We start from the raw sequence: 26,141 nt of genomic DNA on the forward strand, positions 1-26,141 counted from the left end.
GCAAATCCCTTTAGATCTGGAAAAGGTCTGGCCCTGGGCTTGATGCTTGGGTCTGGAACTGTGAATCCTCACTGTACCTTCAGCTCACTCTAACCCTTAGGGAGGTGCTCAAGTCACTCAAGACAACTGGCCAATCAGAGTCTGCACTGGACCTGCCAGTCAGAAGAGAAGGCGGGCTTTTCCGGGTGCCTTGGTGTAGTATGCGCGTAGTAGCTAAGCCTTCTTAAATGGTCCTGGCTGCTGTGTTCTGTGTCCTGTGTTAGGATTCTGTGAGGCATGTTCAGGCAAGCTCCGAAGTTGCGACATGGTGAGCACAGGGTCACTGCCCACAAAGGGGCGGGGGGCGGGGCGGGCGGGCGGAAGGCAGGGGATGAGCAGTGGGAGCTGGTGTGGTGGGTCTTTCCTGGGGCTGAGTAGGAATAGGCGGTTACCAGTGAGGTCTTAGCCACTCACTGGACCCAGCGGCAGTTTCTGAATAAATTCCCCGTAGGGGCTGCAATTGTGCAGAGCATTTGGCTTGTGTATGGAAAGATCCTTGGCGTTATCCCAAACTCAGAAGCCTAGTTTCTACAAGTTCTGTTCTTAGCATTTAACATTAAGGTGTAAGATCCATTTGGAGTTATTTTGTGGAGGTTGTGGAAGGCATCTCATGTGCTGGGTAGCAATCCAATATCAAGCTGTAATGTAAGAGTAGAATTGATGATGTAAAGGATTTGCTAAAGGTTAGGAGATAGCAAGGCACACCAAGTAGAATTTAGCTGAGAGAGGACTGCCTGCAAAACACCCCACGTGTAAGTAGTAAGCTAACCAGGCCTGTTAGAGATTAGGATGCTAGGATACACAAGTTTGTTCACCAGGATTGTCCAGAAATATGGCACCAGACCCTGATTTGCAACCAGCCACTAGGCCCATCTCCATATCAAAGAGCAGGCCTCTAACAAGCTGATCAGTGGGGCATTACAGGATCACAGTCAACTGTAAGGCCTGGTGTGCCATAAAGGTTTAGTTTTCTTCTTGAGAAAAGCATAGTTCTGCCACATGGTCAAGATGACACCCGGTGACAACCATTAGAAAAGGTAAAACAACAACAAACACTGTTGTATTGAGTGCTGGCCTGATCAAGCTAAGCTTTCCCTCCTTTTCCTGAGGTCCCCATGTTTGAACTCCTATGAGACTCAGGGACATGCTTGGCAGAGCCAGTAACCATCTAGGGCCTAGTCTTTGGGAGCTTTCCCTGGAGCCCTGGGTATAGAGATAAAACAGCTCCCCTAAAACCAGGAATATGCTTGGGGCCAGGGCATTTGGGAGGGGTTGCTTGAGATTCTGAGAATACAAGTCTTCCCACCTTATGGGTTATGGGTCCCAAGGCCACTATAGGCTTGGTAAGGAATATTTTTGAAATACACTGAGTTCCTTGTGCAGCAGTTTGATTAGACTTTTCCTGAGTGTGTCCCATCATATGATGTTTCTGCTAACTTTGTAGTTTAATCTTTCTGCTGACTTTATAGATGTCTCCCATTTCTTTCCATTTCCCTCACATAAACCATATACAGGTGACATTCTTCTTAAGCTTACTTACCTTAAGACCCATGACCCCCCCACCCCAGGTTTTATGCTTTCTAGCTTCTCCTTTTCCTATGTTTTTCTTCATCTGAGACCTACCACTTAGGACACTGTCACTAACCTACTGTTTTAGGGCACTGGTGTACTTAAGAAACATCCCGGGAATGTTTGCTGTGTAAATGTCCTATCTAAGTGGCCAGACTTGTAGCCTCCAGTTTATATTTAAATTGTTCAAAACTTAACCTGGAACCTGAACCTAAAACAAACTTAAGGGTGACAGCATACTTGGACTGTAAATCTACCTAGGCTAGATTCTCTTTTAGCATTTTAGACCCAGCTAACTGGATCTTTGCTGGTCTTTGATACTTTGTGGTTTCTTTTTCCCCACTTTTAATCCCCCTCCTCAGCCCCCTCCCCCAACCCTCTTTTCACCCCCTAACACCAGATAGGAGAGAAACAAGGATGGAGGAGAAAAAGATCCTTGAATCTAGTTCCTTGTACTCGACCCAGCAGCATGAGTCGAACACTCTCTGCTGCGGGGAGGGAAAATTTGGGGGGACTGCTGGTTAATACAGCTGCCTCGAGTTTGTTTTTCCTAATTTTTATGCCCCACAGTGCCATAGAAAGCAAAGCTACAAGTTAACAAACAATTCTCCAAAATATGCACAGAATATCAGTTCTTATCCAGAGGCACCTCCCTGTTCCTTCCACCAAGGTTGATAGAACTTTCAGCCCCTCCAATCATTCCATGCCTCAGCAGGCTGATAAATTTGCCTACAGCCCCTGACCCACTTTGAGTGCCTGGGTACATACAAGGAATAGGGTCAGTTGTAAGGCACAAACAAAGTAGCCAAGTGTGGGGAGCCGACTTGCCTGAGACCCCAACATTGAGCTAATTAGGACAGACAAAGAACATAGGAAAGCTCACCTAAAGGACAAGCTCAGTGGAGAAAACCTAAGGTTCTAGCTAAAGTGCGGATACCAATCTGGGGGTCAGCATTGCTCAGTAACAAGGCTTGCCAGGAACACTGACACAAATCTGGTGTTCCAACAGGTTTGCCAAGTGGAGGCTCCTGACATTTTCTTGGGAGCTAGCTCCATACAGACCTTTGCAAAGGAACCAGCTTACTATAGACCCCTACAGACCCAGGGCTGTGACATTTTGCTGAGAGCCAGTTTCCTCCAGACCCACAGATAGTGACCTTCTACTAGGGCCCAACTTTCTACAGACCTAGGCCAACATCCCACAGGAGTGAGCCAACTATCCTGTTGCAGGATGGGACAACCAAGGAAGAAAAAACGTGTAAACAAAGTTCCCGAGGTCACTGTATTGGGTTTATCAAGATGACCAAGATACGAGGAACACATTACTCTGTCCCATCCAACAGGACAGTCAGTCAGGGTCCAGGGGGGTACCAAGAGGAGAATGGGGGACAAGAGACTTGAAGAAGAACTCTAATACAAGCGTCTGATCAAGCTGACAATTTTATTCTTGCTCTGGTCATATACTATAGCAAGACTGGGGGAGGAGGAAATCTTCAGGGGGCTGGGAGACTTCGATGTATTAGCCTATGAAGAAGTTGGCTCACACCTGCGGGATGTTGGCCTAGGTCTGTAGGAAGCTGACTCCCCCACAAAGGTCAGGAGCCTCCACTTGGCAAGGCGGTTTCTAAGCAAAGCTGACCACCAGATTTGTATCAGCCTTTCTGTAAGCTTTCCTAGAACACTGTTTTTTTGTTTTTTTTTTTTTCCCACTGAGCTTGTCCATTTGATGAACTTTCATCTGTCCTTTGTCTGTCCTAATTAGCTCAATGTTGGGGTCTCAGGCAAGTTGGCTCCCTCAGCTGTATTTTTTTTTTTTTAAACTTACTTTCTTGTCGTAGCCCACTGGCAAATATACTTGTCATTTTCCTAGAAGTGGTACCAAGAGCTCTCCACACCTGGGAGAGTAGAAGATTCTAATAAAATACAAATTTACCATACTAGGGCTCTGTCTGCCCCTAGGGTGGGGTGGAAGGGCAGAGCTGGGAAGGCCTGTGCTGAGTCATGCAATCTCTAATCCTCCAATAGAGGGGCTGTTACCATTCTCTGGGGAGCCTAGCAATCAGGAGGAGCACCAGTGGGAGGCAGCTTGCAGGTTCTTTCCATGTTCTCTGATGTACTTCATCAGAGAGCTGTGAGGGAGATTTTGCAGCCACCAGGAACAACAGGTTGGCTAAGCTATCGGTGTCCAATCTGACTGGACTGACATGGACTGTGAACCAGACTGTGGTGCTGTTGGTACATGTGGTGTCCTGGGCAGAGGACCTTGGCCTCTGAGCCTCTCTGAGTGTGGATTCCCTGGGGAGGAGGCTCTGCATCTTGTTATAAGGTGTGTTGATTATAATATCACTGCCCAGTGTGCACACAAGCATTGCTCTTGGTGTGCAGAAGACAGATTTCAAAACTGAAAATCCGGTTTCTAGAAGTTCTGAAGATTGTATTGCAAATTTATTTTGTGTGATAAATTTTACAAATAGTTTTGAAACTGGGAGGGATGAGGTTATGAGAATCATCCTTTGGCAATACTTGGTTAAAATCCTTTTACCTTTCCACTATCAGCAGTCACAGTGAATGGAGTGATTCAGGGAAATTCAGTTCCAGAGTCCAAAAGGAGTTTCTGAGATGCAGAGGTTTCTCAGGTGTGCAGGGTGGGGTGTAGGTGGGTAGGGCAGATTCTACATCATTACTAAAATCCACATGGCATCATGTGCAAGCAGACATTAAGTTATTCTTCAACCTTCGTTTGTGTGTGGGTTCAGGGGGCTGGGTTTGTGTGAGATCACATGGGGGCATTGGGAGCCACAGAGCCATAACCCTCCTTTCTTACCACCTCCACACAGAGAGCTCTAGAGCGTGGGGTCAGTAGTGACCTGAGGGTCAGAAATATAGCAGTTTAGGGGTCAGTTTGAGTTATTTTTGTTGGAGTTGGGAAGTCTGTGTTTTTTTTCCATTTGAATACACATGCAATTGTAGGTAATATTGGTCAAGTTCACATTTTTCCTGGCTGAGTTTCCTTAGGTCTTTTGATTAAAACTTGACTATAATTTGGGGCTTATGTTCTTGCCTTTTTTTCTCTACATCTCATTTTTTCACAAATGTGCTAAACCTTTTGATCGCTGTAGCACTTTGTTAAGTACAGATGGAATCTACACTGTGCCAAAATGTGTACTATTTCTTTATAATCCTGTTGATGATTCTGAGGTTTTTTTCACATGGCAAATAGCTTTGAAATCAGCTGTCCTGTTATATATTATTAGACGTTTTCTTTAGATTGTATTGAATTTTTGCTGCAAATTTAACATACCGAACATTGCTTTTTTAACATCACTGTAATGGTGTTGTTTACAGTTATATAAGTTGGTAAAAGATATTCTACATAATAATTCATTTAGCAAGCTATATAGTACGTGTGTGAAACTGAAACTGATGTGAAATAATGTCCAAAGCCATAGAAAGAGGACTTTAGTGTAGACTTTAGTGACACAGAATACATCCTTATTGTCACGTAGACAAGATCTTTATAAGTATGACTTAATTGAGAAAACAAAAAGAGTGAAAATAAAGCATGGTATAGAACTGGGCAATGAATCTGGATGTGACACAGGCTTGTGTCTTAGCAGTAAACTCTGATAGCAGTAGGTTGGGATTTTCCATTGATACCTACTAAAACTAGTTAAGACTATGTTCCTATAGTTGATATAAAATTGTGCATGTTTAACATGTGTATTCTGATACATGTGTACATAATACCTACACCCAAGCAGTCCCCATCCTATGGAGTGTTGTATAGGAATCGAGGCTCGTGCCCAGACAGACCACACCTGGCCAGTACGGTTCCACGTGAGAGACTTTCATTGGTGCTGGGGATGGGGGATGCACAAAGGAGGGGAGGAGACAAAGGAGGAAAAGAGAAAGAAGGGGCGACGGTCAGGAAGGGTTGGCTTTTTATTTGGGTAGGGACATAACTTCTTGCAGGTGAGGGTAGGAGATGGGCTAGGAGGACACTGGAAATATATGACAACAGATGCACAGGTCCCTGTCACCTCTAGGTGACGTCACTGCCTTCTCTGTGTTTGGAGACAACCTGCAACCATAAAGCCGGTTCCTCATACCAACACTAAGTTCTCATAAAAATGACAGAATTGCCATGGATCCCAGCAGTCTTCTCAGTATAGTTTCCATGCACTTGAAATTAGTTTTAAAAAGTACCAGAATGCTCATGTTTCTTGCAGTTGTATTCATACTTGCCTAAATATGAAAATAACATCAATGCTCATTTGTTGAGGACCAGCTAGGTGCCTCTAGGCGACCTAGGGTACCTTGGGTTAAAGGAGTGGGTAAAGGATTATGCACTTGTAAAGACTCTCACAGTCAGTGCTTTATTGTCATAAAACAGCATGTTATTATAGCTTAAGCATTATCAACCCACTTCTTTCTCCCATATAATTTTAACCTTTAATGCACTCTTATTATCAGATGGATATGGGAGCTTGAACCATGTTGTCAACATTGTAGGTAGCACTCGAAAATGAAGGGTAACCAAGTCAACTCAGTCAGTCAACAGGGTCTCAAGGGAGGGAGTGAGGATTGAAAGGAAAAAGAAAATTAGACAATATATACTGTGATTCTAGTGAGTGCTGAGGCTGAAGCAGGTTTATTTTTCCCAGTCTGCTTTTCTACCATTTTTAGTACAAGCAAATAATAAGGTCAATTCTAGGTCAAGGAACAAACAAGGCACAAAGACCTGTGATCATTGTTTCTAAGGGCTCATTAGTTTGACAAGAGAAAAGGACTGGTACTAGCCCAAATGTAAATATTCTTACCTGAACCTACTGCCTAAGGCCTAGTCCATGGTCAAATTCCTCCCAAATTCCTACAAAGGGCAGAAAGCAGAGAATCTAGCTGAAGCAATCTTCTTCAAAGCGTTTTTTTCCTAATGTTTATTTAGAACATTATGTGGAGAAGAGAAATGAAATATCAAGCTTTCTGTAGCAAGAGTTGTTGTAGATGAGAAGCAAATGTGCTATTGTAGTATGCTATAAAAATGCAGAAAGTGGCTTTATTTGGATGGCATGAGAGCCCTCTGCCAATGAGTCATACTGCATGAAGAAGTACAAAGGAGGTTAAGAAACAGATTGACGGGGTTGGGGATTTAGCTCAATGGTAGAGCGCTTGCCTAGCAAGCGCAAGGCCCTGGGTTCGGTCCCCAGCTCCGAAAAAATGAAAAGAAAAAAAAGATAAAAGAAACAGATTGACTGTTTTGTTTGAATTTAAATAGTAACGATAAATTACAGTTGAACAAACACATAAAAGTCTTAGATAACTGACTCGGCTCTTTGTTTTCTCTGCCTTCAGTAACTTATTTTAGATGTAACACTTTCATTTTTGCTTTGGAGAAAGCGTTTAAACATTTAATATTTTTATACATTGGTTTATTTAGGCTTAATGCATAATATAGTTAATGTAGCGATTTTGTGCAACATCTCATTTATTTCTATTTGAATAGTTATTCAAACATCAGTTTTTCTTAAAAAACAATTATGAGTATTCCTTTGGAATGAAATGAAAAGCATTGTAATTCCACATTCCAAACTAGTGAAAGCTAACACAAGAAAGTGACTGCTTTTGTTTCCTGCATGATATATATTTCACATTGCTGAGAACAAAACTTCTGATTTCACATATAGAATGGGCCCAAGATAAGCTTGTCATGAATTCCTGTGTTGCAGAGTATTTGATCGCATTGTGAACCCAGAGACTGTCCAATTTACTGGATGCAGGGGTGGGGGGCAGGTGAGCTGTTTTTAACTGGTATGGCTCAGCCCTTAGTACACACCTTTGCTCTCAAATGATGAAGGTAAACATAGTTTTAGAAGGAAGCACTCATGTTCCTAAGTAATGTATAATTGAGTGGCTGAAAAAATGATGAATCAGGTTAAGATCTGACAGAATAGGATATGCCCAACTCTCAAGAGAAGAGGGAAAAGAGGCAATATAAGAGGAAGCAGCACAAAGGATAAGAGGAGGAGGCAGTTTTACCTGGACAATTTTACAGAGACATGCAGGCTAAAGACAGAAAAAGAGAAAATGAGCAAGAGAATGAGAAGAGAGCAATTTACTAGAGTTCCTTTGAGGCCAAGCACAGCAATTCAGTCAGAAGTGAAAGACTCAATTTGAATTGGTTAGCATGAAGAGTTTGAGCTAGAAGAGCAGAGTTGACCAGCCAGAGTTCAAAAAGAACAAGAAGGGTGATTTTATTCAACAGTTAAGTTTCAGATGCCCAAAACACTCAAGTGCCCAACCCTCCTGAGCCCCCTCAGTGTTTGCCCCCTGCTGAGCCTTGCTGATACATGGAAGCTTTTGTTCCTAACTAAGGAATATTTTTATCTTTCTGTTTGGCACCTGGGCAGTAACACCCAGTTCCTGTTTTTTGTTCCAGTTTTTCTCCTGAGGGCATAACTTATTTTTCCACTGTGCTTTCAGGAATTCTCCAACCAGTGAACTTGGGGAGAATATTCTGTGAACCTCAGTAAAGCTTTGGCATTTTCTTTGCACAAATGACCCCAGTCTGTGTCTTTTGTTAAATCCACCAGGCCTACGCCCCGACATTCTAGACCTAGATTAGATTGTACAGAAGCTGTAAGCTTCCTTGACTTAGCCTAGATTATCAGAAGGAGGAAGTAAGCCTTCAAGGCATTTTTTACTTTTTTTTTTCTTTTTTTTTTTCGGGACCTGGGGACCGAACCCAGGGCCTTGCACTTGCTAGGCAAGCACTCTACCACTGAGCTAAATCCCCAACCCCCTCTTCAAGGCATTTTTACATTCCTATGTGATAGTCACTGTCTACAAAAATAGAACCAGAACTGTATGTATCACAATCTTGCTGCCCCTATCTTTCCGATTTTGCTTTTCTTCGTTCACTATAGCTTCCCTTCCTTGCATTTAGGCATTTTCATTTAGGCAATATTGAATTTGAAAGATCCCCGAAGAGAGACCCTTACTCAAGTCTTGGGAAATCGCGGACCCCAGACACAGAGAGACCATTTTGGATGTAATAAGCAAAGGCGAGGTTTATTACGGAGACCTATTACAGAGATCTCCGGGCCTACACATATCCCATGCAGGAGACAGAGGTGTTGACCCCGAGAGGCTGGGAGAAAGAGCATTTAAAGGCAGAGGCTGTGAGCACCAGGGGATGGGGGGATGTCAAAGGGGAATGCACAGCATGTTACAGGATTGTTTTATGGCTCCAGGAGATAAGGGGACACCAGAAGGTTTTATGGCCCCCTGGTTCCTGGAACAGAGCTACTAAATCAGGAGAACGGCTGGGTCTTTAGGTCCTCATTATTTTTAAAAGTTTGTCAAAATTGATGAAGCATCTGTATTTGAAACACCTCTGGTTAGGCTTGGGCCGCCGGTTTCTTGGAGTGCTCTCTGCAGGACACAATGACTGAAAAGCACAAGTAGGGGCTTATCAGGGTCTGGAGGACATCTGGTTAAAGTATGACTCTGAGTAAGCTGGGGGGATGTCTTTGGATGGTTTATGGGTCAGTCCTCGATAGCCTGAGCTGGTTCCTGCATTCCTTTTCTTTATCTTTATGGCCTGCTATTCCTGGCGGTGAAAAATCCCACGCAGAGAGACCCTTACTCAAGTCTTGGGAAATCGCGGACCCCAGACACAGAGAGACCATTTTGGATGTAATAAGCAAAGGCGAGGTTTATTACGGAGACCTATTACAGAGATCTCCGGGCCGACACGTATCCCGCGCAGGAGACAGAGGTGTCAGCCCCCCGAGAGGCTGGGAAAAAGAGTATTTAAAGGCAGAGGCTGTGAGCACCAGGGGATGGGGGATGTCAAAGGGGAATGTACCACAAGTTACAAGATTGTTTTATGGCTCCAGGAGATAAGGGGACGCCAGAAGGTTTTATGGCCCCCTGGTTCCTGGAACAGAGCTACTAAATCAGGAGAAGGGTAGGGTCTTCAGGTCCTCATTATTTTTAAACCTTTGTCAAAACTGATGGAGCATTTGTATTTGAAACACCTCTGGTTAGGCTTGGGCTGTCCGGTTTCTTGGAGTGCTCTCTGCAGGACACAATGGCTGAAAAGCACAAGTAGGGGCTTATCAGGGTCTGGAGGACATCTGGTTAAAGTATGACTCTGAGTAAGCTGGGGGGGATGTCTTTGGATGGTTTATGGGTCAGTCCTCGATAGCCTGAGCTGGATCCTGCATTCCTTTTTTTTATCTTTATGGCCTGCTATTCCTGGCGGCAGGGCTTAGCCCTGAGTTTGTGGCTTTTGGGGCTAACTCTTTTAATTTTATATTTCTAAACCTAGAATTTGTATAATTTTCTTTTCAGTGGCAGGGCTTAGCCCTGAGTTTGTGGCTTTTGGGGCTCACTCTTTTAATTTTATATTTTTAAACCTTAAATTCGTATAATTTTCCTTTCATAATTAAGTTTTTAAATGAGGGTAGATTCTCATATAATATATCCTGACCACTGTTTCCCCACCCTACACTCCTAACTACCCCCCACTTTTATCCTTTCGCCAAGATCCACCCCTCCCCCCCCCACACACACACCCATTTCCTCTTCAAAAAGGAGCAGACCTAACAGACAAAACAAGATAGAAAAAGACAAGGCGAAAACCTTCATAGTGGACAAGGCAACTTGATGGGAAAAATCTCAAGATCAAGCCAAAGAATCAGAGTTACACCTGCTTCCACTGTTTGTAGTCCCTCAAAGACACCAAGCTAACAGCCATAACATATCAGCAGAGGACCTGGCATAGACCCATGCTGTCTCTATGCTTGCCATTTAAGTTTCTGTAAGATTCCTAGAAATCCAGTCAGTGTTAGTCAGGGGTTCCCTCTGATGTCAAGGGCCTCAAGTTAAACCAAACATTGGTTGGCCACTCAAACACCTTTGTTACCATCATGCCCCAGCACATCTTAGGAAGGACCAATTGTAGGTGTGTGTGGGTGTTGGGGGCGGAGGATGGGGTGTGTCAGGGTCAACCTTCAATCGGCCCCTCCTAGTGAGTGACTGGAAGGTGACCCCAATGGCTGTGACAAGCAGTTTTTATACTTTCAGAGGTACAGGTTACATTAGCAGGTTTACAGTTCACACTTTTATGGCATGCCTTTGAGCTCTTATCTGGGACCAGAGGGTCAGGCTACTATCTGTACATTCTGCAGGATTTTCAAGAATGTACCTGCTTCTCCCAAGAACTGTGGGTGGAGAATGGAACTTGTCCTAGCCTTGGCCCGAGGCCTGAAGCTGGGTCTTGCCCTAATCTTAACCAGAGGCAGTTGATGTAAAGCTGGCAAAAGCCCTTAGGGTCCCCATAACCTACCTACTTTCCACCAGGCCAAGCCTCCTGATAGCTCTTAGGCTTCAGTAAGAACTAGGGTCCTTCAACCCATTCTTTGTTGAGGTACTTTTAGGTTGTTTCTAGGTTCTGGCAAGTGTGAATAAATATGCTAGGAACATAGTTGAGCAAATGGCCTTGTGGTAGGGTGGAGCACCTTTTAGAGAGATGCCAAGAGCTTTATAGCTGTGATTTGAGATAGATGGATTCTCAGGATTCTGAGGCACCAGGACTCTGAGGAAATGCTCATTTCCGTAGTGGCAGTATTAGTTTGCACCCTACAAGCATGGAGAGTTGTTACCCATTCTCCATATCCTTACCAACATGACTTGTCACTTGTATTGATCTTAGCCCTTCTGACATGTGCAAGATAGATTCTCAAAGTAGTTTTGATTTGCATTTCCTTGATTGCCGAGATAATAATGATTTCTTTAAGTATTTCTCAGCTTTTTGAGATTCCTCTGTTGAGAATTCTCTGTTTAGATTTATACCCTCCCCCTTTTTTTAAAAAGATGTATTTATTTAATGTGAGTGAGTACACTGTAGCTGTCTTCAGACACGCCAAAAGAGGGCATCAGATCCCATTACAGATGGTTGTGAGCCACAATGTGGTTGCTAGGAATTGAACTCAGGACCTCTGGAAGAGCAGTCAGTGCTCTTAACCGCTGAGCCATCTCTCCAGCCCCTACACCCCATATTTTACTTGAATTTTTTGCTTTAGAAAGTGTATTTTCTTGAGGTCTTTATGTATTTTATATATTAGGCCTCTATAAGATATGGATTTGTTTAAAAAACTGTTTTCCCATTCCTTAGGCTGCCACTATGTCCAATTGACTGGGATTTTGCCACTTCTAATCTCCTTTATATATTAATTTTTTTATTTATTGGCAAAGATGAGAAACAGAATACACAGGATGAGGATTGGCCTGTAATTTCTTAAAATTGTTATTACACTCTTGTAGTTCATGTTTAAAACACTTTCTGTCTGTCTTTCTGACTCCTTTTATTTTTGATATCATTTATGTTGTGTGATTCTATTCATTATAATCTAATTATATTGTTTCTCTGGAAAATGAAAGACCTGCACCTACAATTTTCTCTTCTGAAAATTTACTATGTCATGAGTTTCTTGAGGTTTTGATAGTTTGGGAAACAGTTTTAGTGTCCTCTTCTGAAGGCTTGTCTCTCCTCATTTCTTGGCAAATCTGTGTTTTCCAGTTGTTGCAATCATCAATTTTGGGGTTTGTGTGTGTGTGTGTGTGTGTGTGTGTGTGTGTGGTTTGTTTGTTTGTTTTTGCTACGTGAATGATTGATGTCGTTAAGACATTTGATTTTAGGTTTTTTAAAATTTCTGATATATTATTGCCTTTTTGTCCTAGTTAGCTTCAGTTGTGAACATTTTAGAGCCTACAATCATCTGAGGGGCTCTCACTTGAGGGCACGCCCTCATCAAAATGTCTGGATGCTTTGTCAGTGAGAGATTGTGTTGTGATGATTGATGTGGGAATGCTCTACACTGAGGGTGGCAGGATCCCTAAGCAAGTGGGCCTGGGCTGGATAAGAGAGCTGGCTAAGTATGAGACAGTGACCAAGCAGGAAACAATATTTGTTCATGGTTTTTGCCTTTTCTTGAAGCTTGAGTTTCTATCCTAAGCTCCCAAACTGATGGCTGTCATGTGACTGGACCAAACAAGTGAACCTGTTTATTTTCTGAGATGCTTTAGGTTAGAGAGTTGAATCAAAGTAGGAGAGTAGCAAGTTAGAACAAAAAAAAAAGGTTATTTTGTTGCTGGACAGAAACTAGAGAAACTAGAAATGTTCTCCTTTGGAGGAAAGTGGTAAATATCAGGGCTTGAGATGGCAAACAGCATAGAAACTGTATTCAGAGCTTAGTAGGCTGTTGTAGCACCTGGAAGACTGGAGTCATGCAAGTAATGCAGTCAGAAGTTGAGGTCATAGGATTTCAGTGGAAAATAGACTCCATGAAAAATCTAGCTAGAAGTCATTTATGTGGTATTTTGACCCCAGATCTTTCTTATTCCGCCCATGCTCTGAGAAATTGAGTAAGGCAGAATTAAAAAATAATTAGCTATATTTCTTAGGTGAAATATTGAATCTGTTAGATGATTATTACTAGGAACTCATTTTGGACTACAAAAAAAAAAAAAAAAAAAACCAACAACAACAAGTTGAGCAGAAATAAAGGCAAAGTCTGTGGTTTGTAGAGAAAAGCAGCCCTCGGAAGTTACCCATGGCAGCCAAATGCTGAGACAGAGGCATGAATTTTCAAAGAGATTATCACCATTAAAGAGAAGGTCTTTGCTCAGGATTGGAAGCCTAAGAAGGTGAATTAAGGGAAACAGTCCCTCCTGCTAAGCCTTCAGTTAATGGAAGGGGGAGTTGGCAAAGTCATTCCTAGACCCAGGAAGGAACTTCATATAAAACCTGCTACTACTGGTCCAAGCGTGGCACCCAAGTTCTGGAAATAAGAAATATGGAAAAATAAGGTTATGGCTTCTTCCCCCGTGGTTTCAGTTCAGCACTGTTCCAGCCATCTATGTTTGGCAGAGTGAGATCCCCAGTGAGGGAGGACACTGTGAGAGTGCATGGGATGAATCTGAGGATGAAGTCTGAGTTGCATTTGAGACTACAAGATTTAGAGATACCTAAGTTGTGAGACACCTGTCATGGAGAGCTGCATATAGCAAGTGGAGGTAACAAAGCCGAGAGATGTATGAGAAGTTGCAGGGATATGGCCATCTAAGCCTTTTGAAACTGAAGCTCCTTGTATCTGAGACAGAGATGCAGGATTTGGTGTTTATCCTGCTGGGTTTCTTGCGTTGGTCCGATCTTCCCTTACTATGTACACATTCCTCTCTACTGGAATGGGAAGGGGTATTCTGTGCCTTTGTATGTTGGAAAGATATAACTTGCTTTCTGATTTTACAAGATGTGGCAATCAAGAGTGTCAGAAGTGATTCGGGGCATTTGAAGATGTATGGGCTGCAGGCTATTAGGGTCATGGGAAGCTCCTGATTAGCTGCCTGTGAGGGATGGTTTTCCTATAATTGACTTGTTTGGACTTTTCCAGTTTGTGAAACAGAAACTTAGGCCTAGTTTCCCAACCTGTCAGTTTACAACCTGTCATGGAGGAGTCAGCCTTGCTCTGGCCAACTCAGTTCTCTAAATAGAAGCTTTCGTAGGAGGATCCTTTCCAGATGATTAGTTATTGGGGATGACATTTGGGTGTCTATAGACTCAACCCATTTGCTGTGTGTTGGGTGTGTGTGTGTGTGTGTGTGTGTGTGTGTGTGTGTGTGTGTGTCTGTGTCTGTGTCTGTGTCTGTGTCTGTGTCTGTGTCTGTGTATTGTGTATTGGTTGTACCTGATTAGTCAGCTTCCTTCTTATGTTGTCTTGCCTTCAGCATTTTAGACTCTAACCCTAAATCACATAAGATGCAGTTGAAGCAATTGCTATTCCCTGCTAAGGTATTTTGCAAGCCTGGTGTTTTTTATAATTTTAATTTTTTGTTTTTGAGGACAAAGTTTCTCTATGTAGCCCTGGCTGTCCTGAAAGTAGCTGTTTAGAACATGCAGCCTCAGATGTAAATGGTCCACCTGCCTCTGGCTCCAGAATCCCAGGATTAAATGTGGGCCAACATGCCCAGCTTTCTCTTTGTTTGTTTCTTGTTTGTTTGTTCGTTTTTATATTATTGTCTGATGGGTTGGACTGTGGGTTTTGGCACATGTCAAGTGTATGCTGCTGTGTTGATCTTCATCTACGTTATGAATTTTGAAATTTGACAGAGAGCATATTCTGTTTCTCAGGATGGCATGTATTCATGACATTCATACTGCCTGGCTATATTGCCTGAGCTTTCTGAGTCATTGGATTGCAGGTATATGACATTTTTCCTACCTGTTGCGTTTGTGTTGATTTATTTTAATGAATATGTATATTTTGCCTGTATGAATAAATATGCACATCATGTATGCCTAATCCCCATAGTAGTCAGAAAATGGCTTCAGAATTCCTGAACTTGGAGTAATCAATAGTTGTGAAGCTCCATTCTAACTACTGGCAATTGAGGCCAATTATTTTTAAGACCAGCAAGAGCTCTTCACTGATGAGCCAGCTCCTGTCCTATGTTGCTTATTTAGGATCAACATTTACATTGCCAATATTTTGAGCTATCTGTTTGTATCTGTTTAAACATTCATTCCCTTTTAGTAAGATCTCATTATTGTTACAGTTTAAACTGGGCCACCTCATGATTCTGGAAGAAGAATACTGAACTGCACTGAATGTAATTCTTTGTAGGAACTCTAGTAAAAAACCTCTGAGTCCTTTCTATCTTTTTTGTTTGTTTGATTGATTTTTCATAGGGAGACAGGGTCTTAATATGTACCTCTGGGGGGCTGGAGAGATGGCTCAGCAGTTAAGAGCACTGACTGCTCTTCCAGAGGTCCTGAGTTCAAATCCCAGCAACCACATGGTGGCTCATAACCATCTGTAAGGAGATCTGATGCCCTCTTCTGGTGTCTGAAGACAGCTACAGTGTACTTCTATATAATAAATAAATCTTTAAAAAAAAAAATATGTACCTCTGGCTGTCCTGGATAGACCTCAGATATACCTGCCTCTGCCTCCTCAGTGCTTGGATTAAAGACATGAGCCTATATGCTCACTTGATATTTTTTGCAGTTAGTAATTGTTCATACAATTTCTCTGTGTGCTTAGTACTGCTCCTCTCTCTCTCTCTCTCTCTCTCTCTCTCTCTCTCTCTCTCTCCATTAATTAGCATTTCTTTTGCAAGGCTATGTCCTACTCAATGAGCAAAGAAATGACAGAGGTGAACCTTATTACTCAGTTTTCTTCTAAGATGATTTGGTAATTACATTAGAACATCTGGGTCAAGAAATAAGTGGGGGAAGCACCAGAAGCATACATTTACAGTGATATCTGTATCATGGTTTCTGTTGTTAATGTATGGGATATTTCAGGATGCATTGACCTATGATGATGTACATGTGAACTTCACTCGAGAAGAATGGGCTTTGCTGGATCCTTCACAGAAGAGTCTCTACAAAGATGTGATGCAGGAGACCTACAGGAACCTCACTGCTATAGGTAAGACAGTGAATTTTCTTTTAGTTTTTAAAATGAGGAAACAAATGTTCCTTTGTTACTGTTGCTTTTCTGTAAAGTCAATTGAGAATAAAGAAGAATGAGGTGAAAAGATCAGGTTCACTGAAGATAGTAACTTAAATGTTGCCTAATTTCCAATAATATATCATACATTTTCCATTACTGTATTTTAGGTTACAATTGGGAAGACCAATGTATTGAAGAACATTGTCAAAGTTTCAGAAGACATGGAAGGTAATTTTCATGTGCAAGTTGGTATGAACATGCCTCTGAAGAAATGTTAGTATGTCCTGGAACTTTTAAAGAAACGCAACAGTGTAAAAAAAAAAAAAACACTTCTTTAAGTGTATTGATTATTAAATTCTCAGAAATCCATGTACCTCAATGTCAGGTGTCTGACTTGTTCTTTACAAGGCATTCCTGTAAGAAAGAAGACAAAGAAACAATGCCTTAGCCTTACCATTTGAATCTTAACCACATTACAGCTACTCTGTAAACCTGCCAATCTGTTTAGTCTCATAACACACACACACACACACACGCACACACACACACACACACACACACACACACACAGAGTAGGTGATAAGTTTATGTTTCTAATAGGCAAATATATCATAGTAAAGCTGATTACTCATATAGGAACATTGTTAAGTTTAAGTGAGAGGGACAGTTTATGAGAGTCAAGAATGTTGTTGAAGAGAAACCTTGATTCTTATACCATATGACTATGATGAACAAAAAGTCAAACTGTGTGAATACAAAGTGGAAATATTTCATTTGTTATTTTAACAGCTATATCCTGTGTCACAATGGATACAAGCCATGTGAGCACAAGGATATTGAAAGAAGCAATGCCCCCCCCCCACAGAACAATTAAGATATATGTAGTAGTCCACATTTGAGCAGACTTTCTCAGTGTGATACAAGTTTATAATTAGTTGGTTTCCCAACTTCATTGGGAATATATCCATAAACTCACATAGCAGAAAATCCCTATGAATACTAGGATTTTGGAAATCCCTTTCTGTTTGTCCTGGTTCACTTTGCTGATGTGGTATGCAAATGTAGTGTATTTGACAATAAAGTAAATCATACGAATGTACTCAATGTGGTAAAGCTCTGAGCTCTTCCATTTCTCTTCAAATATATGAGAAATCTCATAGAGATAAAGGATGCTACAAATGTGACCCATGTAATAACACTTTTACCAACCCATAATGAATGGGAAACCATGAGTGTAAACAAAGTGATACAACCTTAAGATGTGATTCTTCTTTACAATTAGACCAAATTATAAAATTAATTTCCACAGGTAAAAAGATTCATTAGTTTGAATGTGGTAAAGCTTTCCCATGTGCCAACTATCTATCTTTGCAGGCATGAAAGATGTCATCCTGGAGAGAAACCCTCTGAAAATACTCAGTGTGGTAAAGCCTTTGCACAACATAGTCATCTCCAAAGACATAAAAGCACACATACTAGAGAGAAACTCTATGAATGTAAGCCACGTGATAAAGCCTTTACATACGATTCTCAGCTTCAAACTCTTGAAAGAATTCATACTGGAGTAAAACCCTACAAATGCAGTCAATGTGGTAAAGCCTTTGAACGTCGTTGTAATCTTGGAAGGCATAAACTAATACATACTGGAAGAAAATCCTACAAATGCAATCAATGTGGTAAAGCCTTTGCACAACTCAGTCATCTCAAAACACATGGACCAACACATACTGGAGAGAAACCTTACAAGTGTGATCAATGTGGTAAAGCCTTTGCATATCATAGTTCTCTCCAAGTACATAAAAGAATACATACTGGAGAGAAGCCCTATGAATGTGATTGGTGTGGTAAAGCCTTTATACATTGTAGTCATCTCCAAGTACATAAAAGAATACATACTGGAGTGAAGCCCTATGAATGTAATCAATGTGGTAAAGCCTTTGTATGTCACAATGATCTTAAAAGACATGAAAGAATTCATACTGGAGAGAAACCCTACAAATGTAATGAATGTGATAAAGTCTTTGCACATCACCGTAATTTTCGAATGCATAAAATGATGCATGCTTGAGAAAAACCCTACAAATGCACTCAATGTGGTAAAGCCTTTTCACAAAACAGTCATCTCCAAACACATAAAAGCACACATACTAGAGAGCAACTCTATAAATGTAAGCAATGTGGTAAAGCCTTTATATGCCATAATGAACTTCAAAGTCATAAAAGGATTCATACTGGAAAGAAATCCTACGAATGCAATCAGTGTGGTAAAGCCTTTAAATCTCATAGTTATCTCCAAGTACATAAAAGAATACATACTGGAGAGAAGCCCTATGAATGTAATCAGTGTGGTAAAGCCTTTGCACGACACAGTCCTCTCCAAATGCATATAATAACACATACTGGAGAGAAAACCTATGAATGTAATCAATGTGGTAAAGCCTTTGCACATCGTCGTAATCTTAGAAGGCATAAAATAATACATACTAGGAAAAAAACCTACAAATGCAAACAGTGTGGTGAAGCCTTTGCACAACTCGGTCATCTCCAAGTCCATAAAATAACACATACTGGAGAGAAACCTTACAAATGTGATCAATGTGGTAAAGCCTTTACATCTCATAGTTATCTCCAAGTACATAAAAGAATACATACTGGAGAGAAGCCCTATGTATGTGATCAATGTGGTAAAGCCTTTGCACATCGTTGTCATCTCCAAGTACATAAAAGAATACATACTGGAGAGAAGCCCTATGAATGTGATCAATGTGGTAAAGCCTTTGTAGGTCAGAATGATCTAAAAAAACATAAAAGAACACATACTGGAGAGAAACCTTGCAAATGTAATGAATGTGGTAAAGCCTTTGTATGTAACGCTAGTCTCCGAACACATAAAGTAATACATACTGGAGTGAAACCTTATGAATGTAAGCACTGTGGTAAAGCCTTTGTTGGTCAGAATGACCTTAAAAGGCATGAAAGAATTCATACTGGAGAGAAACCTTACGAATGTAATGAATGTGGTAAAGCCTTTGTATGTAATGCTGGTCTCCGAAAACATAAAGCAATACATACTGGAGTGAAAACTTAATTTAGTAAGTTCTTTGCCTCTCATGATCAACTTTGACAACATGAAAGAATTCATACTGGAGAGAAACCTTACAAATGTAGTTAATGTGGTAAAGCCTTTTCACAATCAAGCCACCTCCAACTACATAAAAGAACACATACATACTAAAGAGTAACCCTATGAATGTAACCAATGTAGTAAAGCCTTTACTGTGATCTTCAAAGGTATGGTGGTTTAAATATACTTGGCCCATGGCAAGTGGCAGTGTTAGGAGGTATGGCCTTTTTGGAGTAGATGTGGCCTTTGAGGAAGTATGTCACTGTGGAGGGGGGATGGGCTTTGAGACCCCATGCTTAAACTCTGCCCAGGGCAGAAGAGTCTTCTGGCTGCCTTCTGATCAAGATGTAGAACTGTCCTCCAGCATCATGTCTGCTTGGTGACAGACATTTCTTCCACCTTGATAATAGACTGAACCTCTGAATCTGTATACCTCCCGTGCCCCCAATTAAATGTCCTTTCTAAGAGTTGCCTTGGTCATAGTATCTTTTCACAGCATTAAAACCCAAATTAACACAAACAGCATAAAAGATACCACACTAGGGAGAAAGTATGAATGTCCTGAATATGGTGAAGCCTTTGCACATTTCTATAGTTCTCACTATAATAAAAGTATTCATACTTGCATTCACTGAAACCTGTGAATGCAGAAAATAACATTCTTGAGAAAAGCCTTATAAATGGGCTCAGTGCGGTAAAGTCTTTGTGAAATCTGCATAAATACCTAACAATTCAAAAACATGGTCAAAGTAAATGCCAGGAGTCTATTGAAAACAAGCTGAGTTAGAAGGGTAGGGATTATGTTTAGGGTGGTTGGTTATGCAGTTAGTGCTAGAAAGTTAGGGATTAGGGTTAAAGTGTTGAGGGGGCGGTGTGGGTTAGGGTTAGGGAGTGGACAGGTAGGGTTAGGTTGGGGGCATTTAGGGTTAGAGAGTTAGGAAAAAGTGTAAATTTGGGGAAGGAAATAGGAGGAGGTTGATTGTGGGACAGGGAGGGATGAAAATGATATATAGTATTTATAAAATCCTCAAATACAAAAACAATCAAGTTGAAAAGCTTCAACGTAAATAGATTGAGGGGTAAGGAGAGTTGTTACTACAGACATTAATGAAATTCAGAAAAATCATTAGGTCTTAGAAATCATTTATTCCAATAAAGTGGAAAACTCTAAAATAAAGCACATAGATTTCTGGATGTATATAACCTACCAAAACTAAATCGTGAAGATCTAAAAAAAAAAAAAAAAAAAATTGAGCAGCTTTGTAGAAAGCAGTACAAGTGAAGTAGTGATCAAATATTTACCAAATAAAAAAATTACCAGACCTTAAATGAAATACACAAATGCTTCTCAAACTATGCTATTAAATAACAAAGAAGGTTACATTACCAAACTCTTTATGAAGTTAGTATTACCCTAGTACTAAAACCAGATAAACACAGTCCAATCTCCAACATAAATATATGCAAAGTTTCCTTAAAAATACCTGCAAACTCTTCAATAATAAATCACAAAAGTACCATGATCAAACTGGTTTATTCCAGAGATGTAGTGCTGGCTCAATATGTCAATAATCTTTATAAATTTCACCAATCTCTTGTTTTTTGATAGAACAGAAATCATAACATTTCAATCATGTCAAATATGCCATAGAAACTCAGAATATAAGAAACACATCTCACCATAATAATATATATGTCAAGCAGGAGCCTTATCTTTTTTTTTTTTTTTTTTTTTTTCCGGAGCTGGGGACCGAACCCAGGGCCTTGCGCTTCCTAGGCAAGCGCTCTACCACTGAGCTAAATCCCCAACCCCTAGCAGGAGCCTTATCAACCAGTAAAAGTATATTGAGAAAGAGATCTGGGAAATAATCCCATTCAAAACAACTTAAAAATCCAAGGCGCCCCCCCCCCGAAAAAAATCTCTTGAATTAAACCTGACTAGGGAAGTGAAAGATCTCTAGTGAAAATATTATAGATATTGAATAAAATTAAAGAGGACACTAGAAGATGGAAAGACCTTGCATGCTCATGGGATGGCCATACTTCCAAAATCAATCTACAGATTCAATGCAATCCCAAAAGAAATTAAGGGGAAATATTGTCAAAATACATCATAAAATGCATGAAAACCCTATAATCCCATTATTCTGTATAATAAGTATTAAGACATTTTTGAAAGCTTTAGATCCAAGCTGGTTTTAGGAACACACACAGTCACACAAACGCACATGATAAAACTGCAAAACACCAGTCAGGCATATGATGTTCTGCCAGTAAACCCAGCTCTGGTGAGGTGGTGCCCTGGGATTCATTGTCAAGACAGCTTAGCCTAAATTATTGATCTCAAGTGAGAGACCCATCTTCAAAAACAAGGTAGATATTACCTGAGGTCAACAATTGTTCAAGAGATGCATGCAAACATATATGAACACACTATATACAAATGGAACATAATTCAGACTAAAAGCTGTGGCACATGCCAGAACATAGATGCCCCAAGGAATTTACACAAAAAGAAATAACCCAGTTGCCAAGAGACAAATACTATATGATGTTATTTGTTCAAGGAGCCTAGAGACAAATTGGAAGCAATGGAAAGCAGCCTGGTGGTTGCCAAGGGCTGTGAGAGGGAGAAGTTAAGAGCTGGTATTTATTGTATATAGATTTTTCACTTAGAAATGGTAAAAGAATTGTGATGCATGGGAATCATAATCCCACAATACAGTGAATGTACTTCATGCCAATCAACTTAATCAACTTAGATAAAAATGATAGCTTTCATATTATGTATATTTTACAAGAATAATAAAAGCCCTCCATCACCATAAAGTAATAAGGAGGTTGGGCCCTATATAGCTGCAACTCGGTAACAGCAATGTTAATCTACTTTGGTGAGTTTCCTAACGGTCTCACTGCATTTAGATACCTGTACCTTGAAAATAAAGTAACATTAAAATGTTTACCAAGGTCTTTTCTGAGGTATCTTGAAATCTCAAAGGAAACTCCTTTGAGTGACTTGGTGTAATGGAGGCAGCTGTTGGCTGTGAGGTGCTGAGAAGAAGGCAGAATCAGAGAAGCCTGAGTGCTCTGCACAGCACTAAGGCAGTACTTAGTTTACTTTCCTTTATAAAACTTTACAGAATGAAATTGTATGCCTATCTGGTTGATTAACCACATGTACTTTCACAAGAAGTCAGCATTAGATGCTTCCTTTGTCCTCAAATGTCTTTTTTTTAAAGGTATGTCACTGAGGCTAGGGTACATATTACATGAACACCCCACCCCACCTCACCCCGGGGCTGCAGTGGTGGCAGCCTGCCACATGCAAGGATTTTTTTTTTTTTTCAGTAAATGTTTGTGTCATCTTTGGCTGTCGAGAGATGTTTAAATTCATGCTGGCATAAGAATATATGCTCAATGCTTCTTTAGATATTTAGACTAATGTTTTGTGTAACAAATATCAGTTTATTACTCCTAGGATGGCGAGCCACCTCGAGACAGAATAAGTAGTAAACAAGACACCACTTAGCATTCAAGATTGAGCGACACAGATTCCAGCTCTGAGTCCCACACCAATGGAGTGCTAGACAGCATCTTAGAACCTTCAACTGTAAAACTGACTAAATAGCACATACCATTGGGGATTACTGTAAAACTAGGGGTGAAATGTGTAAGACTGTGCAGGCCCTGTCACCTAATGGACACCAAATAAACATTAGTTACTATTTGTGTCACTGGTGTTAGTGTTATTAGAGAGCCTGTGCAGGATAGGGGACAACAGTAAGTGTGCACTGGTAAACACGATCCCCCGCCTCCACACACACACATCATTAGGAATGATGAGAGATTGAGACTAAGACAACTCTAGCAGTTAACATTTTTGGTTGTTTCAATGACATCCTTTTCACTTGGTCTTGCTAACTCTGAACATTGCTAATATCCAACCCACCTTTTTATCTGTTTTTAAAAACAAAAATACATAAAATGGACTATTAAGGCAAGCTGACAACAGCTTTTTCTTTTTTTTAATATTTATTTTTAGTATGTGTGGGAGTGTGAGGGCACCCTCAGAGACTAGAAGCGTCTGGTCCCCTGGAGCTGGAGTTAGAAGCAGCTGTGAACCTTCCAATCTGGATGCTGGGAACCAGGCCTTGGTCCTCTTCAATGGTAGTCTGTGCTCTTAACCACTGAGCCTTCTCCCCAGCCCCAAAAATGCTTCTCTTGAAGAAAGGAACACATGTTTTAAAATTGTATCACATTACCTGGTAAGGACTATCACAAACAACAGATGCCGTTTAAAAAAAATACAGGTTGTGATTTAGCAATTAAAACGTAGAAGACAGGCACAGTGTCCCTCTCACTGACCTCAGCCTCTGTCAGATTTGCATCAGATGTAGTAATGGAGCCTCAGGTGGGAGGTTCTCAAAGATTGGACACAATATTTATTACCCACCAAGTTTGGAGAGCAAAATACATGTTATCCCAAACTATTGTATACTTTTCAAGCCTGCAACTTTCCCTAAATGATTTTTACTATTTGTTCTAAAAAACAAAAAAGCTCAACAACAACAAGAGAAAACCCCAGCATGCTGTTTCCTGACATTTTCTGTATTTCATTCCCCCTAGAAAGAGCAGGGCGAAAAGCTTCTGAACCATGTTGGGCTGTACTTAAGGACAATAGTGCATTAACACACTTTTCTCCCATTTAATTTATTTTAATCATTTTATTCCAGCAAACCTTCAGAGGGCAGAGGGGAAATTCCATTCCCCCCTATCATATTCAGCCCTGCCCTGCTGCACATCAGCTCAGTGGCTTACCAAGGACAAAGTTTTAATGCAGGTTTGTTTTTGTTTTTGTTTTTGTTTTTGTTTTTGTTTTTCTTTAAGATCAGGGGTACAGTGTTTCTAAACAGAAAGAACTGTTCTAAGTCCATTAGTAGACACGAAATAGCTTTGAGAATAGGTCTTTCTGGAAACACCTTCAATAATGTCAGCTTTGGATGCTAACAGAGGCCACTTGAGAAATCATTTTAAACCAAAACAAGGAAATCCACTTAAGAAAGGGTTAATAAATCAGGTTAAGGACCAGACGTTAGAACTGTTGATAGTCACTGTACACCGACTTTAAACATCAATTAAGAAAGTGGTAATTGTTCAAATTCTGAAAGTTATGATAGGATCAATGAAAAAACATCTTTCTTAGTCAATCATAAGGGAGAAGCTTATGATTTGACTCATTTCCCAGTCAATGGAAGCCTGTGGTTTGAACTTGTTTTCTAGTTGGTATGGTCACAGCCTTCAATGGGTCAGAACCAAAAGCCATGTACTTTGGAATGCTTGTAAGAGGCTGAACATTGACAGTAGAAATTATGAAAATATGTATAGTGAATAGTCACATGAAAAGTTAATACGAAACTGGAAACGGAAGTAGAAAAATTAATATTACTGAATGAATACAGTATTACGTGTCCTTTTGATACCGTGTAGCTAAATCAATAAATATATTTATTAATATTTTTGAGTTAAATATTGCAAAATAAAAAAACTTTAAAATATTTATTGACTCGTGTGGGTGCATGTACCTACTTGCACACATGTGAGTGCCACAGTGCACATGTAGAGACAAGAGGACAACGTTCAGAAGTTAGTTCTCTCCTTCCTCCATATCTATTCTGGGGCTAAAACTCAGATCATCAACCCACTGAGACATCTCACTGGCCCTAAATAAATTCTTTAAATCTCTATTTACATCCCTTAAAGTTCCTATACTCAAGTTGACAAGAAAACAAAACAAAAGATACTACTATCCTTGTTCATTTTCTGGCCAAAGCCTGGTCAATTTTTTTTTAAGAAAATAGATTTGTTGGGCTCTTGACTGTGGAGACTGGGGGTTTAAAGAACACAGCAACAGTGTCTGATTAGGGCCTTCTTGCTACATCATAACATGATGAGGGCATCACTAGTGAGACAGGGCAGATGTGATAATGAGGTTTCTCTACTTGTCCTTATACAGCAACTGTGCCATCATGGGGATTCTATTCGTGGTCGTATCTAAACTCAAGTTAATGAAGACACTGAGCAAAAGTTCTGCTTCTTAGCACACAGCAAAAAATGTTTTATTGCTTTGAAAAGAAGAAATCTTGCTTCATCAAACCACAAATAGGCTGGCCCATGACAAACAGAAGAAGTGGATCCCACCTTGCCCCTGTGTCTTCCTTTGAAAAGTACTATTTTGCCTGTGAGTAATGGGCACTTGCTGTGCATAGAAGGGGGGGAGATCAGTCAGGTTTATGGTAGATGGTCGTTAATGTACTTCCTGTAGGTGGCCTCCCAACAGATATCTTCAGAGAGAAGTTAAAAAGCAGAGAGAAATGAAGGTTATTATTCTGGATTCTGCTTTCTTTTTCTCTCTGGACAACTCTTGTCATAGAGCAGGCTACGGAAGAGACAAGACGGGAAGGCTCTTGGTGATCACTGTTTGACTCTGTGCCATCTCCCTCACACTGACCCTGTCTAACCATACATGGGCCAGACTCCTCTGTATTAATGACTCTCCCCTTAGATTCTGATTGTCACCTCGACAATTTCCATAAGGTGTCGTTACAGTCAGCATGCAGTCAGTTCTCTGTATACTTGGGATTTGTATTCCAGGTCACCTCATCAATATTACATCTAGGAAGGGCCAGGTCTCTTATGTAAAATTGTGTAGTAATAGCATAAGACCCAGACACCCCCTCCTTACACCATAAATCAATTTAGATATTTTACAATATTCAATACAATGTTGCTTCTAAGAAAACATCTTGAATTACTAGGAAATTGTGACAGGCAGATAGACTCTGCGTGTTTGGTACAGAAATAACATCTTTTAAATAGTCTCTTCTTCC

At 40.6% G+C, this 26,141-nt stretch overlaps 2 protein-coding genes across 6 annotated transcripts in view; both read left to right on the top strand.

Annotated features, from left to right (window-relative positions):
• Positions 1–195: 195 nt before the first annotated feature.
• LOC108348229 (zinc finger protein 431-like) lies at positions 196–25,492 on the top strand. 4 transcript variants are annotated; one of them, XR_015629914.1, is made up of 6 exons: positions 196–307; positions 15,980–16,106; positions 16,298–16,358; positions 23,297–23,519; positions 23,988–24,094; positions 25,268–25,492. XR_015629914.1 is itself a non-coding variant. In XM_087569080.1 (5 exons), exons 1-5 carry the CDS (start codon positions 305–307, stop codon positions 25,318–25,320), a joined length of 351 nt encoding a protein of 116 aa, XP_087425206.1. In that variant the 5' UTR covers positions 196–304; the 3' UTR covers positions 25,321–25,492. The 4 variants fall into 4 exon arrangements, 3 of the variants coding, with proteins under 3 accessions (XP_087425206.1, XP_087425207.1, XP_087425205.1); XM_087569080.1 differs by lacking the exon at positions 23,297–23,519; XM_087569081.1 differs by lacking the exon at positions 25,268–25,492 and having other exon boundaries at positions 23,297–24,809.
• Positions 23,988–26,141, top strand: part of Znf431l1 (Zinc finger protein 431 like 1) — a 30,898-nt gene continuing 28,744 nt past the window's right edge. Inside the window, exons 1-2 of one of the 2 annotated variants that reach the window (XM_087569070.1) lie at positions 23,988–24,094; positions 25,268–25,492. The gene's annotated coding sequence lies outside the window, so the exon portion shown is untranslated. Of the gene's footprint in view, positions 24,095–25,267; positions 25,493–26,141 lie in introns of those variants that run through there. The other variant, XM_087569067.1, reaches the window with a different exon arrangement.

This window comes from Rattus norvegicus, chromosome 9 (assembly GCF_021556685.1).
Source record: "Rattus norvegicus strain SHRSP/BbbUtx chromosome 9, alternate assembly SHRSP_T2T, whole genome shotgun sequence".
Classification (NCBI taxonomy): domain Eukaryota; kingdom Metazoa; phylum Chordata; class Mammalia; order Rodentia; family Muridae; genus Rattus; species Rattus norvegicus.

Bases quoted from the DNA above. Each gene is read 5' to 3' on its own strand.
- LOC108348229 (XM_087569079.1), top strand. The intron at 16,107-16,297 runs GTAAGACAGTGA...ACTGTATTTTAG, and splicing joins CAGGAACCTCACTGCTATAG to GTTACAATTGGGAAGACCAA. The intron at 16,359-17,504 runs GTAATTTTCATG...CTATCTTTGCAG, and splicing joins AGTTTCAGAAGACATGGAAG to GCATGAAAGATGTCATCCTG.